This window comes from Paroedura picta, chromosome 10, assembly GCF_049243985.1.
Source record: "Paroedura picta isolate Pp20150507F chromosome 10, Ppicta_v3.0, whole genome shotgun sequence".
Lineage (NCBI taxonomy): Eukaryota > Metazoa > Chordata > Lepidosauria > Squamata > Gekkonidae > Paroedura > Paroedura picta.
The window spans coordinates 41,760,640-41,782,722 of record NC_135378.1 but is presented as its reverse complement, the minus strand read 5'-3'; the positions used below and the strand labels follow the sequence as shown (position 1 = coordinate 41,782,722).

Below are 22,083 nucleotides of genomic sequence, written 5' to 3'. Positions count from 1 at the left end.
ACTTCTCTGTGTCCCTTTCATTGTTTCTGTGAAGGTATTTGCAGTGACAGCAGAGCATTCATATTGTCATTTTACCCATCTGGGACTTTTTTTTTAAAAGCCCATAACTGAACCAGAGGCTCTTCTACTGAGCCACAGCCTCACGATAACATAAAATCAGTAACAGTCATATTGTTATAATGTTAAGCTAGGCTTCCCCAACAGGATGACCATTTGCACCATGGGATCCACAACTACTTCTCCAGCTGCTTCTTCTATTGCAGTGGTAGAAAGCTTTTCATTAGAATGAGGGCAGCCAGTCACAAGCCTTGACTTAGAATGGCATTCACTTTCTGAGAAGCTTGGTGGGTGCCAGGAGAAGTAGTGGTAGGCACCATGGTGTTAATAGGTGCCATGATGGGGATGCCATGATCTATGGTTTCGCTATCCTTCTCTGTGTGTCTGTATTACGGTATGTAAGAATACTAAAAAAAATCAATGAAATATATATAAAGTATTTTTTTTGCTTTTCTTTTAAAAATACATACTTTTCAGATCCAAATGCAGAGGAAAGTAATCATCTTACTATTAATTCCTATCCTCCTTCTGAAGTACACAGAAAATTATTTTTCATAATAATATCTTCCCTCCATTTGTTCACCCAGATTGATTATTCATAGTGTAAACATGCCATATTACTTGCAAGTTTTAATTACATTCTGGGTCTAGGATTCCATTAATCCTAACCACATAACGTCAGTCCAACCAGTTCAAGGCATAATTTTTCCAGGTCTTATTAAATTCTGTTCCTACCCTATCTTAGCAATTGGGAAAAATCTATTTCTGAAATGGCATGCATAGACCAATGACCCTCAAATTTATCTATATCTTAAGTTTCAGATTTATTTAATTATTCCAGTTAGGGCAGCATACAGTAAGTGTTACATGATTAATTTATAACAATATTTCATTTTGTTATATGGTGTTGTACCACCCCACTTAATTTAGACTGGAAAATAATTCCTTGTTATAGATTACTTGTGCCATATATTCCATTAGGTCTTATTACAGGACTAGGGATTGTTAGTACTATCCCTCTACACAATGGAGAATTAATGTACTATACAAAAAGAACAGCAGGTTTTGAACTGATAGCACAATACTATTTCAGTCATATATTCTGAGCCAAATTCAAAAGCATAATTTATTTAAGTAATTGGCACCAGAAGTAACTTTGGGGGAGGCTTAGTATAATGCCTACAGAAATTATTCGCTTCACTGAGCATTAGATTGGTGCCTTTGTGCTTAATACAATGTCTGTCCCAGAGCCAAAGACAATATTTTTAAATTTAGTGTTCTTGTAAAGCTAATACGATTATTGTAGTATATAATAAGATAAATAGACAGCATCCAAGCTCATTATTACTGTACATACTAATTACTGTTTTTAAGTATTTGAAGGGATTTCATTTAGAGGAGGGTAGGGAGGTATCTTAATTGGTAGTGGATGATAGGACTTGAAATAATGGGCTCAAATTATGGGTGAGGAGATGTGGAATATTAGCAAGAACTTCTTAATAATAAGAACAGGAATCGGTTTCTATTCTGGGTTCTCCTTCCTCCAAGATATTGAAGCAGAGGTTGGATAGTTATTTGGCAGGGATACTGTACCTGAACAGTGCAGATGGTTGGACTGGATGGTCTTTGGACACCTTTGAACACTTAAATTTTGTGGTTCTATGAATGAGACCAGTGGCTTTCAATTATTTTGACCAGGGACATATGACTAAACTTACTGTATTTTTCAGGAACCACTTGATCAGTAATAGCATATTCCCCCCTGCCCCTCCATAAATGCAGGAATCTCACATTAGTTGATATTGAATATATACATTTTATTGTTTCATGTTTTGTGTTTTTGTGTTTATATAACATTATTGATCCAACATTACTGAACAGCAGGCTGTATTTCTTGGTCATTTCATACACTATGCAAAGAAATACCAAAATTTGCCATTTCAGAGCCTCTTCTGCCAACCTGTTTAGAGATGCCAGCTTTCAGGTGGGATCTGGGGATCTCCTGAAATTACATCTCTTATGCCAATAAAGGTATCTGAATCTAAATCTACAGATCATCTCCAGTTTCCTTGGGAGAAATGGCTGCTTTGGAGGGCAGACTTCATAGGCATTGCACCATACTGAGGTACTGTCTTCCCCAGGCTCCATTCCCAAATCACCAGGAGTTTCTCAACCTGGAGCTGGTTACCCTTCCCCCCAGCTCACTCGTGTAGGCAGGAGGGGCCTGGCAAGCCTAGTCCTGTTTGAGTTCATCTCTCGTGGCCTCACAACCCCCTGTAAGAGAGCTGTGACTCACTTTGGGATCCTGACCCACATTTTGAAAACTATTGAGGGTAAATCAGACTCGGATAGTACACTGATAATTTTTGGGATTACCTGTAATTGACCAAAATGTATTCTGCTTCTGTTCTCACAACAAACTTTACAAGTACATGTGGCATCTAAATCAGTGGTCCCCAACCTTTCTGTGGCTGGGGACCGGCAAGACATCGGGCCGCGCCCGCGCGGACCACACCCGCGCGGGCCATGCCCGCGGGCTGCGCCCACACACCGGGCCGTGCCCGCAGATTGAGCCGCGCCCCGCGGGCCATGCCCGCGCATCAGGCCGCACCCGCACATCGGGCCGCACCCGCAGGCGCGGCCAGCACGGGCGCGGCACGGCCCTGATTCCCTCTCCCCGCCCTCCCACAATAAGAAGCTTCCTGGGCCGCAAGCTTGCGGCTTGGGAAGTTTTTTACTGCGGGGCGGAGCCGGGGGCGAGGGCAGGGGCGGGGAGAGGGAGCCACGGCCTGGCGCCATGGCCTTTGCGGCCCGGCACCGGGTCGCGGCCCGCAGGTTGGGGACCACTGATTTAAATTATATGACTTTTATAACATAGATCTAAAATATTTTGCCACAAATGAAATTAGGTAGTATCATGAAAAGTTTTAAAATAGGTGAAATGCCATTTTGTATAAAATAAGTAACAATTACAATTCTGATACAAAACCTCATTTTGGCAAGATTTCCATCTTTCACATAAGGGATATGGACAGCAATTTTTAAAACAGGTAATCTAACTGTAACCAAGATTTTTTTTTTTGCTTAACCTTTTATTCCAACATACATTCTGGCAGCAGATAACAATATATTTTTCTTTAAAGGAAACTGAGGTAATCTATTATAATTTATTGTTTGTTTGACTGTAATGGCTGTGGACTGAATTCATGGAAATGAATCCCTTGCTTTGTTGTTATCTTCATAACTTCTCCATTTAATGAATCATCTTCAAGTATTTTTATCAGTCCCTCAGCAATTAATGGTGGGCTATAAATGAAATTCAAATGATAAGAATTAGATACAGTTTACTTGACGTGATACTTCTTTATTCCTGAAGGGTGGCAGTGAGGAACAGAGGTATAATAAAACTGCAGACCTGTTTTTGACTATATATTCAGGAGACCCAACGTTTCAATGAATCCAAGTACCAATTCACACATATGCATGCCAACATGGCAATAGAATGGCCACACTTGCTTTGACACCTACTGAGATCATCATTCAGCATGAGTTACCTGTTCCACTGTATGATGAAGGCCTGTATTATACAGAGACAACTGGTAGCTCAGAAATTTTGAATCTGGTTTGCTGCACAGCCTCCAGTTCCAAGGGATCCACCACTGAATATTATGGTTATCAGGTGCTTACTATACAACTCCCTCCCCACCACTGCAAAATTTAATGAGGATTTTGCTTCTTATATATGCCAATGTCTTTCTTTCTTTTTTGGGGGGTGGGGGGATACAGGCAAATAGCTGTTTAACCCACTCCAAGTGATACAAACAGTAACAGAGGATCTGTCAGAATGCCTCCATCTGCTACAGACATAGTCTTGCTAGATATGAAATGAGAAGTGGAAACAGCTGGGAAATGCAGGCAGCACAGTGAACATAACTGTGCTGTCAAGCATAGAAGGCCAATATTTTAAAATTTCAGTTCTATATCAAAACTCACTAAGTTATTTTTTCTTTAACACTCTTGAAGTTGTGATATGGGACCAGGGTTAGCATAGAGGACTGCATGCATGAGCAAAGAAAAGAAATATCAAAGAGCTGAAAAGATTTGGAAAGGAAAATTAAAATGATCAAATGGGAAAGGCCTAAATGCTCGGGAGTATTTAATTAAGGGGAAAAAACATTTTAGATATTTCATGAATTATATAAGGGACTAGCTTCAAAGCCCGTTCCTAAGAATGGGTCTTGAAAGGGTTCCCTCCCCTGGCCCCTGTCCAGGCAGCTTAAGGTGGGTTTGGGCCGCAGCTCGCAGCCAGATCAGGTGGGGTGGGTGGGGGCTGGGCAGCTTGTTAGCAGGGCCAGGACATAGCTCCTTAGCAGGCAGTCAGCAGGCCCAGCCTAGCAGACCAAGAGGCCCTCATTAGCAAGCCCTCCACCATGACTCTTTGCCCAGGGCCCTCTCCCCTCACCTTCTGCTGGCTCCAGACACTGAGGCATCTGAGACATGAGAGCAAAGAGGCTAGAGTCCAGGGACAGAGGGCGGGAGCTGCAGGGGCAGGGCCAATCAGGGCAAAGCTAGCTGCACCCTGATTGGCCCTATTCTAACATGGACAACCAGACACATCCCACCCCCTAGGTTGTTTCACAAATATGTAGAGGAACAACAATGGATAAGGCTGATAAAAGTATATAAAGAGAAAAAAATCTTCCTTCAGTAATGCTAGAACTCAGGGACACCAGTGAAATTTGCTTTCACTATACGTTGATAGATGCTAATTTAAAAGAGGATTTATAAAAGATAACTCTATCAAATAATGGCTTCCATAAACATATTCCTAGGTAATAACTATAGGTTAGCTGTTGCCTTCACACTCTGCTTGTGACCCTTCTATCCACTGTTGAAAATGGTGTGGAGTGGATGGATTTTTAAACTGACCACAGGGTTCTCCTACGAGTAACCATTACATGCTTCCTATGGGAACTTCAGCTGATGCTGGGAAGAAGCACAATTAAAGGCTTACTAATCCCTTGCTGAGGCTTAAAAGAACATGTTGGATGGGAAGCTGATATTCCTCCACCTTTGTTCCCACCTGCAATGAACAACAAGGCCATAATCAGAGGAGCTATTAGGTTGTCAAGGCCCTTCAGGAAGGCAATGGTGGAAGGAGAGGTTTACCAAGAACAAGAAATCAACCTGATATTTCAGCAACATCCCTCATGTGACTTCCAACATGACTTGGAAGTCACATAGGTATGTTGGGGCAACACTCTGGTTTTTGGGTGAAAACCTATATGTTAGAATTAGTCTTTACCACTGAGGTTTTGCTTCCAAACCAGAGTGTTGCTGCAGCATCCCTATCATGCCTACATCACTTTCAGGTCACACTGAAGTCCCATCAGGGATGTCTCTATAATGTAAGGTAAGATTCCTTTTTCTTTTTTCTTTTTTTTGCAGTAAGTCACTCGCACCAGTCAGCTGATCAGTGGAAGAGAGGTGAGGCCTGGGAGCAGGGGCTCAGGCATCCCTAATTAGGAGGGAAGCATATTTTGACTTTTACAGGAATCAGGAAGTTCTGCAATAGAGATGTTGAGCATAAAGGGTGTGTATGTGTGCACATGCACACAAAATTCCACTGAATCCAGATACCAGCAGAGGGACCCTGTCAATAGTGATCCCTGCTGTAAACGAAGGTATAGGCATTCTAACAGCACAAGGCATTATAGCCACTTAGGTTTCCAGTGGATATCTGGTGGGTTATTTTTTTCTTGAACACTCTTGAAGTTGGGATATGGGACCAGGAATAGCATAGAGCAGGGGTAGTCAACCTGTGGTCCTCCAGATGTCCATGGACTACAATTCCCATGAGCCCCTGCCAGTGTTTGCTGACAGGGGCTCATGGGAATTGTAGTCCATGGACATCTGGAGGACCACAGGTTAACTACCCCTGGCATAGAGGACTGCATGCATGACCAAGGAGTACTCAGCAACAATCCTCCGTGAAGTCCATATGTCAAAATATTAACCATTTTGAGCACCATTTTGATTCCAGTATCTAAGTTATGGCTTTGGAGGAAAAAGAAGACTTGAATTTATTTCCCTTGTCCTTTAGAAAGTCTAAGTATAATGACAAGTTCCAGCCTGGGAAATTAAGCAGTTTAAAAGTCCAAGATGGAGCACAGTTGGAATAACAGGTTGTGTGGAAATGTAAACACACTGAACTATACCATACAGACAGGATTTCTGGTTGTCTATTCCAATATATCTGGGCATCTCAAGCAGGAAGGCTTATATCACCCACACTATTTGTAATAATTATTATGCCTTGCTGTTGGTATCCTTTCTAGTTTCTACCTTCTGCAATCTCCCTAATACATCTTAACTATGTGTAACAGGTTGTGGTATCACTGAATTTTTTGTAGGATAAAGATAACAATTAGTTTTGGATGTGCTTTACTCACGGCAATAAACCATAGCTTTCGATCATATTTTTGAGCTCTTCTTTGTATGCTAAATATTGGCCCATATTCTCTTCCTTTTCAATTGTTTTAAGAATTGGTGTGTTAACAAAAGCAGGACAGATTGCATTTATCCGTATACCATACTTTCCTGTTTTAGAGATAATCTGTTAAAAAACAAGAAAAAACATGTTAAGTGTTCCTATTCTGTATATACAAATCTTACACAATTCAGAGCCAATATGGTCAGAATGTCAGACTAGGATCTGAGAAGATCTGCCATGCTTGTTTGGCCCATAACTTTAGGCCAGCCATACAGCCTAACATACCTCATGGAGTTTATTATAACCATGGGTTCAGTGAAGGGACATATCAGCTCCAATCAACCAACACTTTACTAGAACTAGAAAACACTGAACACAGACAAGCAAAAATGGGGATATATATAGGATTAAAACAGGTAGAGAAGAACAGTATAAGTTGCTTTGGGTTCCCATGGGTAAAAAGGTGGCCTATAAATTGAATAAATAATAACTTATATCCTTCACTTTACCCATCTTGAGTGGTTCTAGTCTACTGTTGCCAGATGGGAATGTGTGGACAGAACCATTTATGGTCCTCTGAGTGGGGAAAATGGTATCACACAGTGCTATAGGAATTTGCCCTAACTATGGGAAAAACCATTGAAATATGGAGGATTCCTAGAATGTTCTAGCACTCCATGATGGCACTTCCATGTACCAGGAATGTGTTTATGGCATCACTGGATTCTGTTCCTCTGTTTTGCTCCCACCACTCCCTTGAGAGGGGGCTTTGCATAGGAGGGGCAGACAACCTGGTAAAATGAGTCTATTCCCTTTACACTGAATGAAACACACTTTCAATATCTTTCAATATTGCCTTCAATATCTTAATCCATTTTATTTCCCCTCTTCCTAAAGAACTTTATTAAACTGGGAAGGTGATTTTGTTATTAAGAAATCATTAATAACTCTTTAGCTGTTCATACTCACAGCTAATGACCGTGTGAATCCAATCACCCCGTGCTTTGATGCACAATATACTGGTTGGAATGGAGCAGGCATAAGTCCTTGAATGAGTGAAACAAAGTAGACATGGACATTAATTAAAGACCAACATACATTCCTATAAAATAATGCATGCAAAAGTGTCAGACTATGTACATTAACATTTTTGTTCATGTATTTTACCTTGTAGTTTGATTGAAACAATAAACATTTATATTTCAATTATTTACATAATTTCTAAAAGAATGTTAGACTAGGGTCTGAGAAGCCCAGAATCAAATCCCTGTTTTGCCATGGAAGCTTCCTGGGTGACATTGGATCTGTAATTTTCTTTCAACCAAACCTACATCAAAAGATCATTGGAGAATACAATGGAGAAAGGGCCGCAATATTAGTACTTTGGGTTCCCATTGGGGAGAAAACCAATAAATAAATGAATTAATATTCTTTGTTGTCGTTGCTGTTGAATGTCAGTCAACATGATAAACACAAAACATTTTAAATGCATATAAAATGGTATGCATTTATAATTAAAATGCTAATACACATAACCAGTTTACTCATGGTTTATTCAGGTGAGCAGCTGTGTTGGTTTGAAGTAGGAGAACAAAATATGAGTCCAATGGTACCTTAAAGGTAAAGGTATCCCCTGTGCAAGCACCGAGTCATGTCTGACCCTTGGGGTGATGCCCTCTAGCATTTTCTTGGCAGACTCAATATGGGGTGGTTTGCCAGTGCCTTCCCCAGTCATTACCATTTACCCCCCAGCAAGCTGGGTACTCATTTTACAGACCTCGGAAGGATGGAAGGCTGAGTCAACCTTGAGCCGGCTGCTGGGATTGAACTCCCAGCCTCAAAGGCAAAGCTTTCAGATGGCTGCCTTACCACTCTGTGCCACAAGAGGTTCTTAAATGGTACCTTAAAAGACCAACAAAGTTTTATTCTAGGTGTGAACTTTCATGTGCAGGCACACTTCCTCAGACAATGAAATAAGTGCAGATATAATGAAATATAATGAAATTAATGCAGACAATGAAATAAGTGCAGATATAAGGGCAGAGTGAATACGCAGGAAATTAGTAAACATTCACTCATGGTTGAATACTTTTTTGCTGCTAATTCATTGCAATTGCAAAGTAGAGTTGTTTGGTCTCTCCAGGAAGCCTGTGAGGGATGAATGGATTTACCCAGAGTTTATCCTACATTTCAGCAATGTGCCCATGTGAGTTCAACATGACCCAGATGCGCTGGTTTGGGAGCAAAATCTCTAAGATAGAATTATCTTTTACCACTGAGTTTTTGCCACCAAACCAGAGCACAATCCTGATATCCCCAATATGCCTATGTGGTGCTGAAGTCACATAAACTCATGCATGGCAGCAGCCACGCTAGGCTGCTGTTGGGCATTGTTTCGGGGCAGCATGCCCTGGGGCTTCCCATGGGGAAGGAATCCCCTGGCATATGCGGGCTGTCCTGGCATAGCACTTGCACACATGCAAAACACCAGGGCTGGAAAGCCTGGTACGCTGCCTGGAGGGGGCAGTAGTGTGTAGGGAGAGCAGGGGGCACAGGGCCCTCACCGCTTGCTGGCAGGGGAGCAGTATGCCACCCTCTTACCACGGTGGGGGTTGGGGGATGCCCTATTCATTTCCATGCCTCTGTAGAGCTGACAGGGGCGAGAGGCATGCACGAGGCTGGCCTGACTTAGCCCTTGTCAGTGCCCCTGGCAGCTCCAGGAATATGGAAGAATCCACTTTCCCTTACCACAGGCCTTCCAAGGGCCTGAGTCAGGCCAAGGCTGGGCAGCGCCCAGGATGGTAGCGATGTCAGGCATAATAAGGGATTTGCCCGAAGCCCTATTGCTGCCAACTCGGGCAGTCTGCCCCATGCATGATAGGTCATAGGCCTATCACTGAAAGGCTGCTGCTTCCCTCTTTTTGGGAGGGTAAGCTAATGGACTCCGGGGAATGGTAGAGGACAGGAAGGCCTGGAGGATCATTGTCCATGGGGTCGCGATGGGTCGGACACGACTTCGCACATAACAACAACAACAACAACAACAAGCTCTCCTGTGGGCCAGCTGATCAGTGGCAGAGAGGTGGAACTCCACTGGGGTGTGTGTCTGTAATAATTTTTTATGAAACTGTTCAGGCCACATTTGCAGAACTATTTCTTTAAAAAAGTAACTGTGCCCTGTGTTTCATTCAAAAGTCTATATCCAACCACAACAATATTATTATTTATATATTTTATCCTACACTTACTCCAAGGAGTTCAGAATTATATATATAGCTTTTCCCATCTATATTTTATCTTCGAAACAACTCTGTGAGGTAGGTTATGCTGAATCTGTGTGATTTAACCAGTGAGCTTTATAAAAAAGCAGGAATCTCAACCTAGGTTGCTCCAGCTACTGAGACATTTTAACGGGTAAATACAAAACAGTATTTGCATTGTGGAAACCAATTTCAGTAACCTGTCCAAAATGAGCAAGGGCAAAGTGCCCAACTTGGTTACAGAGCTCATGTTATATGGCATTTGATATGCTAGGGGGGGAAATATGAAAGGGCTCAGAATTAAACCTGAATAATGTAAAGCGGCTAGACAGACACATTTTATAAGGAATTTGTAAGAACAAAATATTGAAAAAGACTGCAGGAGTAGGCAGGAAAGAAGCAAATTGAGAAAATTAGAAATAAAACATCTTTATTGAGCATGAATTAGAAAATAATATTCTGCTGCTCATGGAAGAGTCTAAGGAGAAGAAAGGACACTGGAGGTAGAAATTATACATGTATCTTTTGCTTTGAAGTTACTGAAAATGCTGTGTAATGTAAACAATATATATTTTACTAGGGACAAAGCCCATTGTATCCAGGAATACAACAGGTGCTAGGACCTTCAGATAGAGGAAGGAAGGAAGGAAGGAAGGAAGGAAGGAAGGAAGGAAGGAAGGAAGGAAGGAAGGAAGGAAGGCAGGCTGGCTGGCTGGCTGGCTGGCTGGCTGGCTGGCTGGCTGGCTGGCTGGCAGGGAGAGAGAAAAAAGAAAGACATAAAATGACAGGAATAACAAAGACAGACAGAAGAGAAAAGAAAAGAATAGGAAGAGAGAGAGGGAGGCTGGGAGGGAGGGAGGGAAAGAAGGGAGAAAGGAAGAGAAAGAGAGAAAAAAGGGAGGGGGAGTAAGGAGAAAGGAAGGGACACTGTCCCCCACTCCCAAACATTTGTTAGGGCATGTGGAAGAGTGCTCCAAGGCTGCCCAGGACCATATGGGACCCTTGGGTAGCCTTTCAGCCTCCCTGGGGTGGGACGTGGAGAGAGCCGAGCAGGGCAGTGCGCAATGTTAGGGGCCTTTGCTAGAGGGTAACCAGGCTGGGGTGGGGGCTTTCCAGGGTTTTGGGCAACACCCCAGGACCTGGAGATGTCATGCTGGAGGCTCTCCAGGCTGGCTGCAGGCCCATATGACTGATGAGGGGGCCTTTCTAGGTCCTTCCATGGCTGCCCCAGGCCCTGGCAGGCCACAATGAGCCCTCCACAGGTGGATGACCATTTCCTGGTGGATGGCCATTTCTTGGGCCTTCTTCATAGTTCTGGACTGGGGCAGGCCACAGAGAGGCCCCAGAGGCCAGGCTGAGCCCATATGGGAAGTGAGTGGCCTTTCCAGTCCTTCCAGGCCCCACTCCCAGTGGGCAAGCAGCAATTGAGGGTACACGTGACCTATGAGCCTGGGCTGTGTTCCAGGCTCTCCCTTCCTCCCAGCCCCCACTTTCCAACCACCTTACCTTCCAGAGATAGGCCAGCAGGGTGGCCAGCTGTTCTTCCAGATGGAAGGAGGAGGGGGAGGTGGTCGGGGGGGCATCCCCCACCTGCTTGGTCCTCTGGAGCAAGCCACGCCCTTGTGGGCCAAGGAGGAGGCAGAGGCAGTCAGGGACAATGCACAGCCTACCTGATTGGTCCTACAGCATGAGTGATGCTCCAAAAGGCCAATCAGGTAGGCAGGCTGTATATCATTCTTTTCATTTTTATTATGCTTTGATGCTTTATTTATAGAATATATATGGTTTATTTATAGAATATAAGATTATGTTAGTATTAATAAGCAATTAAAAGTCAATAATTTAAAATAAAACTACAGCTTTGAAGGTATTTACAAACTGATGTGCCAGCTGGATCCCTTCTTAAGCTTGTGGGAGTTAATAATGTAAAAACAGTTGTTAGTTTTCAGTTTATTGTTCTTTCTTACAAGTGTCTGGCTGAGGCATGCCTTGTTCAGTCCTCTAAGACTTGTGCGGTTGGTGTTTTGAGCATTGGGTTTTTGTTGATATAACTTCCCATGTTTATTTGTATTGGAGATAATAATGTGTAACAGACAGACTCAAGCGATGACTAACATCCATTATAATAGAAAGGAAATTCAAAGCTAAGGCAGATTCCAAGACCTTAACCTCTTACTGTCAGCATCATTATAACAGAATATATCTGTTTTTCTACTGGTGGAATGGCATCCCAACTTGTAATAAAAAACCGAAGACTTCTAAAAAGTAATTTCCAATCTGATCAAAGATTTAATAAATAGCAAGTGGTAAATGCTACCACATGACCATACTGAACTTCATGTGTCAGTAATGGCATATCTTTATAAGAAACTACTGCTTGTTGTCACATTAAAATTAGAAAAAAGTTCATAAGCCCTGTTTTTGTCCTGTATAATACAATGGAATATGATGTATTGCTATGAACAGACTGTTCTGTCCAGTGCAGTACAGGAGAGCTGGATAACTGCCACCCAGCCTCAAATGTACCATTCTTGGTGATTCTACAAGTAGGACTGGGCAACTTCAGGGATTCCTGAATGAAGCAGATTGTTTGAATCCATTCCAATATCATTACAGGCCTGGATATGGGACTGATGTGGCCCTGGTCACCCTGGTGGATGACTGCCAGGAGACCGATAGGAGAAATATGATCCTATTAATTCTCCTGGACTTCTCAGTGGCTTTTGGTGATACCATATAGATCACAATAACCATCTGGACTACATTTTGGGATAGGGAAAGAAAACTTGTTTTTATACTCTGCTTTTCACTGTCTGACAGAGTATCAAAGTGGCTTATAGTGGCCTTTCCTTCCTCTCCCCACAACATACACCATGTAAGGTAGCTGAGGCTGAGAGAGCTCTGACAAGACTGCTCAGTCAGAATAGCACTATCAGGGCTGTGATGAGCCCAAGGTCACCCTGCTGGTTGCATGTGGAGGAGTGGGGAATCAAACCTGGCTTTCCAGATTAGAAGCCATTGCTCTTAACCACCACACCATGCTGGCACACTGGGAAGCACTGTTATACAATAGTTTTGGTGCTACCTCTAAGGTTGGTTCCAGAGTATGGTACTGGAGGACTATTGCCGTGTCCCTTGGCCTGCATGTTTCCATGTTGTCCCCCATGCTTTTCAACATCTTTAAGTTCAACTGCTGCTGCTTTGTTCCATATGTCCATGTGAAATATTCTGAGATTGGTGAAATATTCTGAGATTGGTGGGCAAGCACGTGCGGGAAGAAACGGGAAGATGGGAGTAGGTCGGAAAAGAGCAGTCTGTGACATGGAAAGATGGGGTGAGGAAATGGAAAAGTAAAAGTAAAATAAGGTTGATTTTGGTTGTTTGAGAGTCTTTCCATAAGAAGACTGTGATATCCCTTTGTGTGTATTTCTTAGGTTTTACTAGACTGCGTGGAGCTCAAATTACAAAAAAGAGGATATAGTGACTTATGATTGAAGTCAGTGAATCATGTGAAAACACACCTAGCTTATACAATGCTGACCGCACATGAAGCTGTCTCACACTAAGTCAGACCCTTAGTACATCAAGGACAGTATTGTCTGCTAGGGACAGGAATAAACTGCATTTTCATTTTTGGTTCATGGCTGAATCACAAACTGAACCAGGAACCTTTATGAACTGGGAGGTTAGTTTGGTGAACCCACTTGGTTCATATTTATGAGCCATTTAGAGTTTAAACTCTGAACTGCAGGAAAAAGAAAGTAGGGGTTTCTGAACAAACAGGTCCCTACTGCTCAGTTGCTTTTCATAAGAATTTTCTGCTCCTTTCACGAATAGCTTTCCAATCTTAACGAACCACCATGAACTGCACCAAAATTTGTGGAAGTTCATAGTGGTATTCAGTTTGCTAACATTGCTTTGAGCCGGCCAAAATTCAGGATAAACTTTAGTTTGTCAACTGGTTTGTGTCCATCCCTACAGTCAGACTGGCAGCAGCTTTCCAGGGCCTCAGATAGAGGTCTTTCATATCACCTAGTATCATATTCTTTTATCTGGAGATGCCAACAATTGAACCTAAGATCTTCTCCATGTCAAGTAGTTGCTCTACCACCAAGCCACAGTCTGTCCCCAGTCTCATTCCCAAATCTTCTGGAATGAATTGAATAAAAACTGCCCTGAGCTGTAAGGGAGGGCGGTATAAAAATGTAATAAGTAAATCAAAATTAAAATTATAATCTATTATACTTAGAAAACAGCTATGGAATGCTGATTTGCTTTTTAAAATATGCCAGGAATAGACAAATTAAATTATACTTTTCTTACCTGCCAATGATGCTATATTAACAATAACCCCTCCATTGCCTCCGTTTTCTGTTTTCATGTAATCTATACCAATGTATGTTCCTCTAATTACTGAAATCTAATATAGGAAATACAAAACAGGCACTACACTTAGTAACAAGTCGTTCTGGGATTTATCTACTTAAATTCCTTATTAGTAGACATTTTGAACTAGATCCATAGCCTTGTGTTTTATTCCCTCATCTTGTCCAAATGTTACTTCTAAGTTACCTTTAAACATACTTCTCAGTGAGTAGGTGAGTTCAAAAATCTACTAAACGATCATTAACTGTAATTATCATTAATAAAGTTAGTGCAATTAAACCCCATATTAATATTCAGACCCCCTGCTTATTCTAGGTACTGTATTGTAGAATTCCAAGGTCAGATGAGATCTGGTATGTTCAGGGTAGTGTGACTGTATGCTATTAATTCATGCAATCAGTGGGAAGAGTGAAAAGAGCAAGACAAGTTATGACAGAAATGACAAGCTTTCCCTCTCCTCTGTTCCTCCACATACTATGCTGGCCTGGGCTGATGCTAGGACCATTGCTGCTATCCGCTTGGCCTAGCCTAGAAGGATTAGCAGGGGCTGGTATGGACAGGGACTTCTGCCTCCCTTCCCATACGAGCCTGGTCTCCTCTTGTTATGGACTGCAAGGCAGACAGATTTGGATGCTTCAGTTCAAACTTTATTACAGTCGTTGCCAGGTGACAACTCAGCTGGCTAAGTTTTGTGCCGCCACCATAAATATCTGATGCTCTAAAGCAGCATAATATTAAGTTCTATTTTATGATCTGTTTTAAATTGCATTATATCAAATGACCATATTCTTTTGGTCTTTTATGTATTAACTTCATACAACTTGATCTGAACTACTGTAATAAAGTTTGAACTGAGATTTGGGTACTTTTTCTGACTTGCTTCAAGGAATTTAAAAAAATGGATTCAGCCCTCCAGATTTATTATTTATTTATTTAGATTTGTCTACGCTTCCTTTGAAAATGGATTATGCAACAATGTTGTCATGTACTTTATCAGTGATAGAACCTCTCTTTTTTTTGCACATGTGCAGTAACTTTATAACACCATAACATTGTAAAAAAGGCTGCATGCATCATGGGGAACAGTATGGTTGCCACCATTTCAAAGGTCCCCTCCTCCTCCTTAGTTGCCAACGAAGAAAATGGTCACACAAGAAAGAAATCTCAAGCTGGCGATGGTGAAATGATTTATTTATAACATGAAAATGGTCAGCAAATATTCCCACAAAATCCTAATGAAAATAGTATTTCATTTGTGACCATCAAGCGCAATACACTAATTCATAACAGTGTAATTCAATAATTATGAAGTACTAGTAGCTTAAGGAAGGGAGGGAGGGAAAGAGGCGCAATGTCCAGAATAGTGGAAGGAAGGAAGGAAGGAAGGAAGGAAGGAAGGAAGGGAGGGAGGGAGGGAGGGAGGGAGGGAGGGAGAAGGGGATAGAGGAGATAAAGGGATGGAAGAAAGAAAGGAAGAAAGAAAATCAGAAGAGAAAGAGATGGATGGGAGAGAGAAAGGAGATAAAGGGATGGATGGATGGAAGGATAGAAGGAAGGAAGAAAGAGAGAGAGAGAGCAAGAGAGAGGGAGAGAGAGAGGAGAGAGAGAGGAAGGAAGGAAGATGCAATGTCCAGTTTGCCCCTCCCCTCAGCTCCTGCTGCCCCACCCCCAGCTTCAGGTCTTCCCCACAGCCCAGCAAACGCACCCGCCACCTCTTCGAGGCAGCAGGTGCGCTTGCTGGGCGGCGAGGAAGCTTGCCCCCCTGGCTCCAATCCTTCCCTGCGGCCCGGCAAGCACACCTGCTGCCTCTTTGAGGGGGAGCTAGCCACCCCCTGGCTTCCGTGCAGGCCTTGGAGCTTCGAGGCCTGCCCGGAAGGCTCGCTCGCCTGGCCGCCTACCTGGCAAAGCAAAGTTAATTATGATTATGCAGATCAAAGTTAATTATGTAGATCAAGACAACCATGAATGAACTAGAATCCATAAAATTACTAATGTATTAGTTGTACTGAACTCAGTGGAATTTTTAACTCCCCCAAGAGGTATGCATAGGATCAGTATGCAATGGAGATAAAATTATGGAACATAAAGGGCACTGAAAATGTTCCAGGGTATTTTTCCACCTTATAGGATCTTTCAATATCAATAATGCAGGAACACTGGTATGATTATTACAAGACATGTTCATAAACTAAACTTCTGTTTTCTCTTGAGCAGTATATTTTACTTTATTCAATATATTAATATTTTATAATATCAGTAATTCTAGTATCTCTCTTTCTTGCCCTTCATCCTCCTTTCTAAAGGCTATAAAAACAAATCCTAAATTATGAAATGTCCTGAAGGAGTGACCTTCTATGTTTGTTTTGATTTATAGTGTTATGTACTGTACTCCGTACTCTATAGTATATCATGACCCTGTCATTTGCCTATATTCTTTTCCTTTTGAGTATTGTTTTGTATGTTGAGGGCTGTACCAAAAGTAAACAAGCATGTACTCATTCCTGGAGACCAGCCAGGGTACAGTCCCAGATCTGTCATAAGTACTAATATTGTTCACTGTTGGATCTATGTGACAGTGTTTCCCTTCCCCACTCACCTTCCATCTCCCTCCTTGAGCACTTCTTAAGTAGAGCTGCCTGAGCTGCTGCTGCGCCGCCCAAGCTTGGGCAGTGCAGCAGCTTGGGTGGGATGGTGGCAGTGCCCTCTTTAAGAACTGTTCAGGGAGGGAGAGGGAAGGCAGAAGTACAAGGTGAATGGGAAAGGGAAGGGCTGAGGGTCAGATCAGTGGGGTGGGGAGAGAGAAGAGGAGCAGAAGGGATGGGGGCGTGACACATGAGAGGAGGGAGGGAAGGAGGGAAGGAGGCACTTGGGCAGTGAGGCACCAGTGGCTGCTTGGACGGTGGAGGTTGCTTAGGACCACTACAGAGAACCTTTATGGCAGCTGAACTACTGCATGGGTAGGAATCTGCTTCCCTTGCTGGGCAGGAGTGAGGGCAGGACAACGCTCAAAAGACCATTGCATGTTTCCCCCTCCATATGGTCTTTTCTCTGGTTGCTCACTTGTTGCTCACTGGTAGTTTGCACATTTTAGGATGGTAAATACACTTTCCTGGATTTATTGCTTCATGAATTAAAAATGGTGAAATCGCGAGCTGCCTACTGGACAGCCTCAGGATCTTGCCGATGTAATGTGGAGGAGGCTGAATATGCCACCAACATGTGGAGACAGTCCAGCTACATTTTGCATATGCGGAAATGGCCATGGAAACACCAGCAAGAGTCTTTCAAGGCAAGTGAGAAACAGCAGCATTTCTGCACATCTTTAAAAACAGCATAACACCAGCTGAGTGGTGTAACTCTAACTAAAATTGTGCCTCCTGGCCCCTCCTCACCTTTTTTGCTGTCTCACTCTTCTCTGCCACCATTTCACACCTCCCCCTCCCCAAGTGCTGCTGGAAACGTCGGAAGAGAGCAAAGAGATTTATACATGACTCTCTTCTGCCTGTCAGTCAAGCCAGGCAGCCAGTCTCCTTTCCCCTTGCTTTAAAGGGCCTGCAAAGCCCACTAATTTTTTAAAAAATCATTACTTCTCCATTAAAACACCTATGCATCTAATTATAGATGCATAATGCTTCTTTATTGCTACCTCTTATGGAATCATGAGTCTTACTTCTTTTAAAAATAAATCTCGTTCCTGATTTGGTAGGGGGGGGGGAGCTTGGAGAGGTATGCTTTGTGCTAGAACTTTGGGGAAACATTTTTTTTTTGCCTTTGCCTGCATGAATGAACACCTGTTTGTTGCTCCAGGCAGTTCACTTTTACAAAAAAACCTCCCATCCCCAGGAGAAGCGAAAGAGAGGCAGGTGCTAGGGCGGGACATTGGAGGCATTGCTGGTGGCCTGCCGGTAGCTCTCTGGTAGGTAGCGCTACAAATATTGGTGAATCCACTTTTTGGGATTCACTAACTAGTGCTTTAAAATGGCGGATATAGCCGGCTGGTTGCTGCTTGGACACTGGATGTAGGCGATGTCATGTGGAGGGGCTGGAATATAATGATTACTTACGGTAAATGTTACACTATATTTAAAAGGTGCGGAAATGCCCCAGAAGTTATTTTGCCATTGCCTTCCTCTGCCTTCCTTGAGTGCACATTTATCAGAAATATTTGCCCAGAAGTATAACTGGGAAGATATTTAGTTGTCATTTCCCAACATGCTCAACCCACTATGCTTTCAATAAAGGTAATGTTTGTTTAATGAAGACTGAGATTATTTGTCAGAGTATTATAAATTGTTGCTTTAGAGTTTCTATTCCTGATCTAAGGCAAATGTCTGAACATTCAAAAGACTCTGTGTTCATCCACCTGAATTTTTTGGCTTCTGCTTTAGAGGACTGCAAGCATGATAAAAAGATTTTAAATAACTGCTTTTAAGTTTTTCAATTAAAGGAGAAGTTGGTATTTGTAAGTGATGCTTGCTGCTGCATACTTGTTGGGGATGAGGACTATTCAATTCAGGATTTTGGTCTAAGTAATAAGCACAGGTGACCAGGCTGCATTTTTCTTAGAATTATAGATTCATAGAATCATAGAGTTGGAAGGGGCCATACAGGCCATCTAGTCCAACCCCCTGCTCAATGCAGGATTAGCCCTAAGCATCCTAAAGCAGATTTAATCTTCTGCAGATTAAAAATAAACTGCTAAAACAGTTTAGATTCTATTAGCACCTTGGAGACCAACAATATTTTCAGAGTATAAGCTTTTGTGAGTGAAAACTCCCTTCATCAGATCTCAGTTTGAATAGAAATCTCTGAGTCTTTATATCCCAATCAGAATGTGGAAAGGATGTTGTAAAGAAGGAATGCAGTATACAAAAGTACAATGTATATTGTAATCTGCTTGAATAGAACAGAGGGGAAATACCTGGGGGCATTATATTAGCATCAGTAGTGAAATAAGATTCCTAAACCCCTATTCAATCCTGGGGGTGGCGGTATCCATTACTCTGAATTAAAGAATGAACTCAAGTTCAGAAATAAGGTTCAGTTGTTCTACTGCAGAATAACATTGCGTCCTCTGAAATTTTGCCTTTTTCTAAAATCCTAAACTCGACATTCCTTCAATCTGGAAGCTACTCCCTTTGAAAATGTAGTTTTAAAAAGTGTCTTATGTGGATATATAATGCATCATTTAAACTTACCAGATTAATCTGGACTGTGACTTCCCAGTTTTTTTCATTATTTACTCCAGCATTGTTAACCACAATATCCAACCTTCCAAAATGCTCAAATATCTTCTTAAAAGCATCTATAAGGAGAAAGGTAGGGGAAAGAGCATTTATTTATATACAGTCATATAACTTCATTCAAACAACCTTAATTATGAATTTTACATAGAGTTGCCAATATAGATTGGGAAATTTCTGGAGATTTGAGGATGGAGGATGGGGTTTGGGGAGGAGAAGGACTTCAGAAGAATCCACCCTCCACAGTATCCATTTTCTCCAACTTTTTCTCCAAATCATGGGCACTGCTTTGTCACTGTTGTGGAAAATCTAGAAATGCCATAGGGCAGCTCTAGTAATCCCTGGAAACCTGTGAGAGAGTTTCTGATGAGTACTACAACTCTCCTACATCACTTCAGGATTTCCCTGGATATGATGCAGCCGTGTGCACAAACCCTATGCATCCACCTCCAAACCTCCTGCTCTAAATCAAAGATTTAAAAAAAATCCCAAGTGATGCATTCTTCCCTTTCCCACATATGTGAACATCACAGATACTGAAAACTTTTCCCTTATTTCATTTTTAAAGATACCCGTTTCAAGATGTAACATCTTAGTTTTGGGACATTAAATCCTGTATTAGAATTTTAACACATTCTGTTCATAAAACAGAATATTCCTGGGATTTTCACAGAAGTGTCACCAAATGTTTTACAGGATTTATTTTCTTTATCATGTGCCAAATAATTCCGTTTAGGACATTCACATACTGCTAATGTTTCACACTTGTAGATGTAGTATACACTGGAGACTGCTTGAATTTCAAATGTAGGCAGACATCCAGAAAACTGCACAGTTTTTATTTCTGTAGCATATTTTCCTTCCAGGCTGCTGTATGCTATGGCAGAATAAAAAGAAATGGCCAACCAAAGGATTTTCTTATTACCTTTTAGCTGTTCTTCATTTGAAACATCGCAAGGAATGAAGATGGTTCTCTGCGTACCAAATTGCTTGTCCAAGTTATTTTTGCTTTCCTTACCTACTTCTGCATTCAGATCCACTAGGCCTACCTATGCAACAGAGATAAGCAGTGACAATCAATACTAAGTGGTTAAGAGAGTAGTGTCAGAATAAGAGTACGATATATTCTCTTAATTCCCCTTTACTCGATTTCTCGCTAAAAGCCAACAAACCTTTTATATTTCTCTTTTGAGCAATCAAAATATGTATAAATACCTAAATGAGTACGTGCCTACCTTCCTTAAAAGAACTTAATTTTGCCAGTGTCTTCGTGATGTTTTTATGGGCCCATAGATTGACATGAAGCTTGTCACCACAAAGAGATCTGTGCCTATGCACTCCTCATATGTTGTGCAGGAATATACGAATATGGGAAAGTGTGCTGAAGAGGCAAGCCTTGTCCCCGTCTGGCCATACCGCCTGCATCTATGCCCCGGGGGATCGCTAAGGGAGCAGGAGTCCCGTGGCCGCACTTGGTAGCCTTCGGGGCATCCAGGCAAGCGCAGGGGCTCCCAGGCGGGGGTCGGGTGGGGCGAGGGAGAGCCCTGCTGGCTCGCCTCTGTCACCGCCTCACACGACTCTGGGAACTCCCTTGGCAAGACACCATCTTTCGCTACCTGCCAGGTTGTCCCCGCGCCTTCCGCAGCGGAGGGAAAGGCAGGTCGCGGCAGGAGCTGCTGCTGCTGCGGCGGGGACACCCCCGCCCCCTCCTCCGGGCGCCGCCGCCGCCGCCGCCGCCTCCGCCTCCTCCTCCGAAGAGGCGCGCTGGCACTTACCTTGCAGCCCTTTTCCAGCAGCGCCTGGGCGCAGGCGTTGCCTATGCCCTGGGCTGCTCCAGTCACCAGCGCCACTTTGTCCTTCAGGTGCATGGCGCTGCTCCGCTTCGCCCTCGCCGCCCGCCTCGGGCACCGAAGGGTTCTCCTCCCTCGCTCCCGGCTGGCTGGCTGGCTGGCTTGGGAAGGAAGGAAGGACGAACGGCAGCGGCAGCGCCGGAGCCCCAACCCCCGCGGCCGGGCTTGACAGAGGCGAACTCTGTGTCACCTGCGCGGAAAGTTGCCTCCCGCCCTCAGGGCCTCTCCCCGCCCCTCGCGCTTCCCCTTCGGGAGGGACTGTGGCGGAGGCGCTGGCAGAAGCCCGAGCCCCGCGGGCGGTTACTGTCAACCGCTCTCCCGCCGTTCCATCCACCGCCTGCGGAGAGCGAGGGACTGGCGTCGACGCCTGAAGGCGCTCGAGGCCGACGGCGGGGCTCTCCTGCTTACCGCCCCCTTCGATAAGCAAACAAAAGCCCGGCTGAACTCTTCACCCTGGAGCCTCGGCAGTCCTCCTCCGCCGAGGGGGGTGAAAAGAAGTTAACAGGCACCTTGGAAAAAGAAGGGATTCGTTCTATGGCAGTTCCTCTGAAGTGACACGCGGTCTCCTTGGCCCAGTTCGTAGTGTGCACAGGACCAAAATGGGGGAGCACCAAGCACCTCCACGAAGAAATCAAAAGCCTACCAAGAAACAAAATTCCTAAAATGGGAAGGGAGGGAGAAGGGATGCTGGATGGGGTCCATCTCATCAACACCTCTCAAACAAATGCTTGTGAATACTAGTTGTGATTTTGCCGTTTGCGAGCCTTGCTCTACAGAGTCCTCATTTTAAAAAC

The 22,083-nt window shown here is 43.3% G+C and overlaps 1 protein-coding gene across 2 annotated transcripts; it reads right to left on the bottom strand.

Annotated features, from left to right (window-relative positions):
* Window positions 1-1,853: 1,853 nt before the first annotated feature.
* HPGD (15-hydroxyprostaglandin dehydrogenase) lies at window positions 1,854-21,660 on the bottom strand. 2 transcript variants are annotated; one of them, XM_077302448.1, is made up of 7 exons: window positions 21,215-21,660; window positions 20,365-20,488; window positions 19,395-19,501; window positions 14,134-14,230; window positions 7,520-7,596; window positions 6,510-6,673; window positions 1,854-3,363 (listed from the first exon to the last, which is right to left on the bottom strand). In XM_077302448.1, the coding sequence occupies exons 1-7, from the start codon at window positions 21,305-21,307 to the stop codon at window positions 3,225-3,227; spliced, it is 801 nt and encodes a 266-aa protein (XP_077158563.1). In that variant the 5' UTR covers window positions 21,308-21,660; the 3' UTR covers window positions 1,854-3,224. The 2 variants fall into 2 exon arrangements, with proteins under 2 accessions (XP_077158563.1, XP_077158564.1); XM_077302449.1 differs by lacking the exon at window positions 21,215-21,660 and adding an exon at window positions 20,675-20,901.
* Between the last annotated feature and the right edge of the window lie 423 nt (window positions 21,661-22,083).

What these genes read in the sequence shown, in the direction of transcription:
- HPGD (XM_077302448.1), bottom strand. Translation starts at nt 21,307, where the DNA reads ATGCACCTGAAGGACAAAGTGGCGCTGGTGACTGGAGCAGCCCAGGGC. An exon ending in TAATATAGCATCATTGGCAG is followed by an intron (nt 7,597 to 14,133) that starts GTAAGAAAAGTA and finishes CACTCATTCAAG; the next exon opens with GACTTATGCCTGCTCCATTC. An exon ending in GATTCACACGGTCATTAGCT is followed by an intron (nt 6,674 to 7,519) that starts GTGAGTATGAAC and finishes GTTTTTTAACAG; the next exon opens with ATTATCTCTAAAACAGGAAA.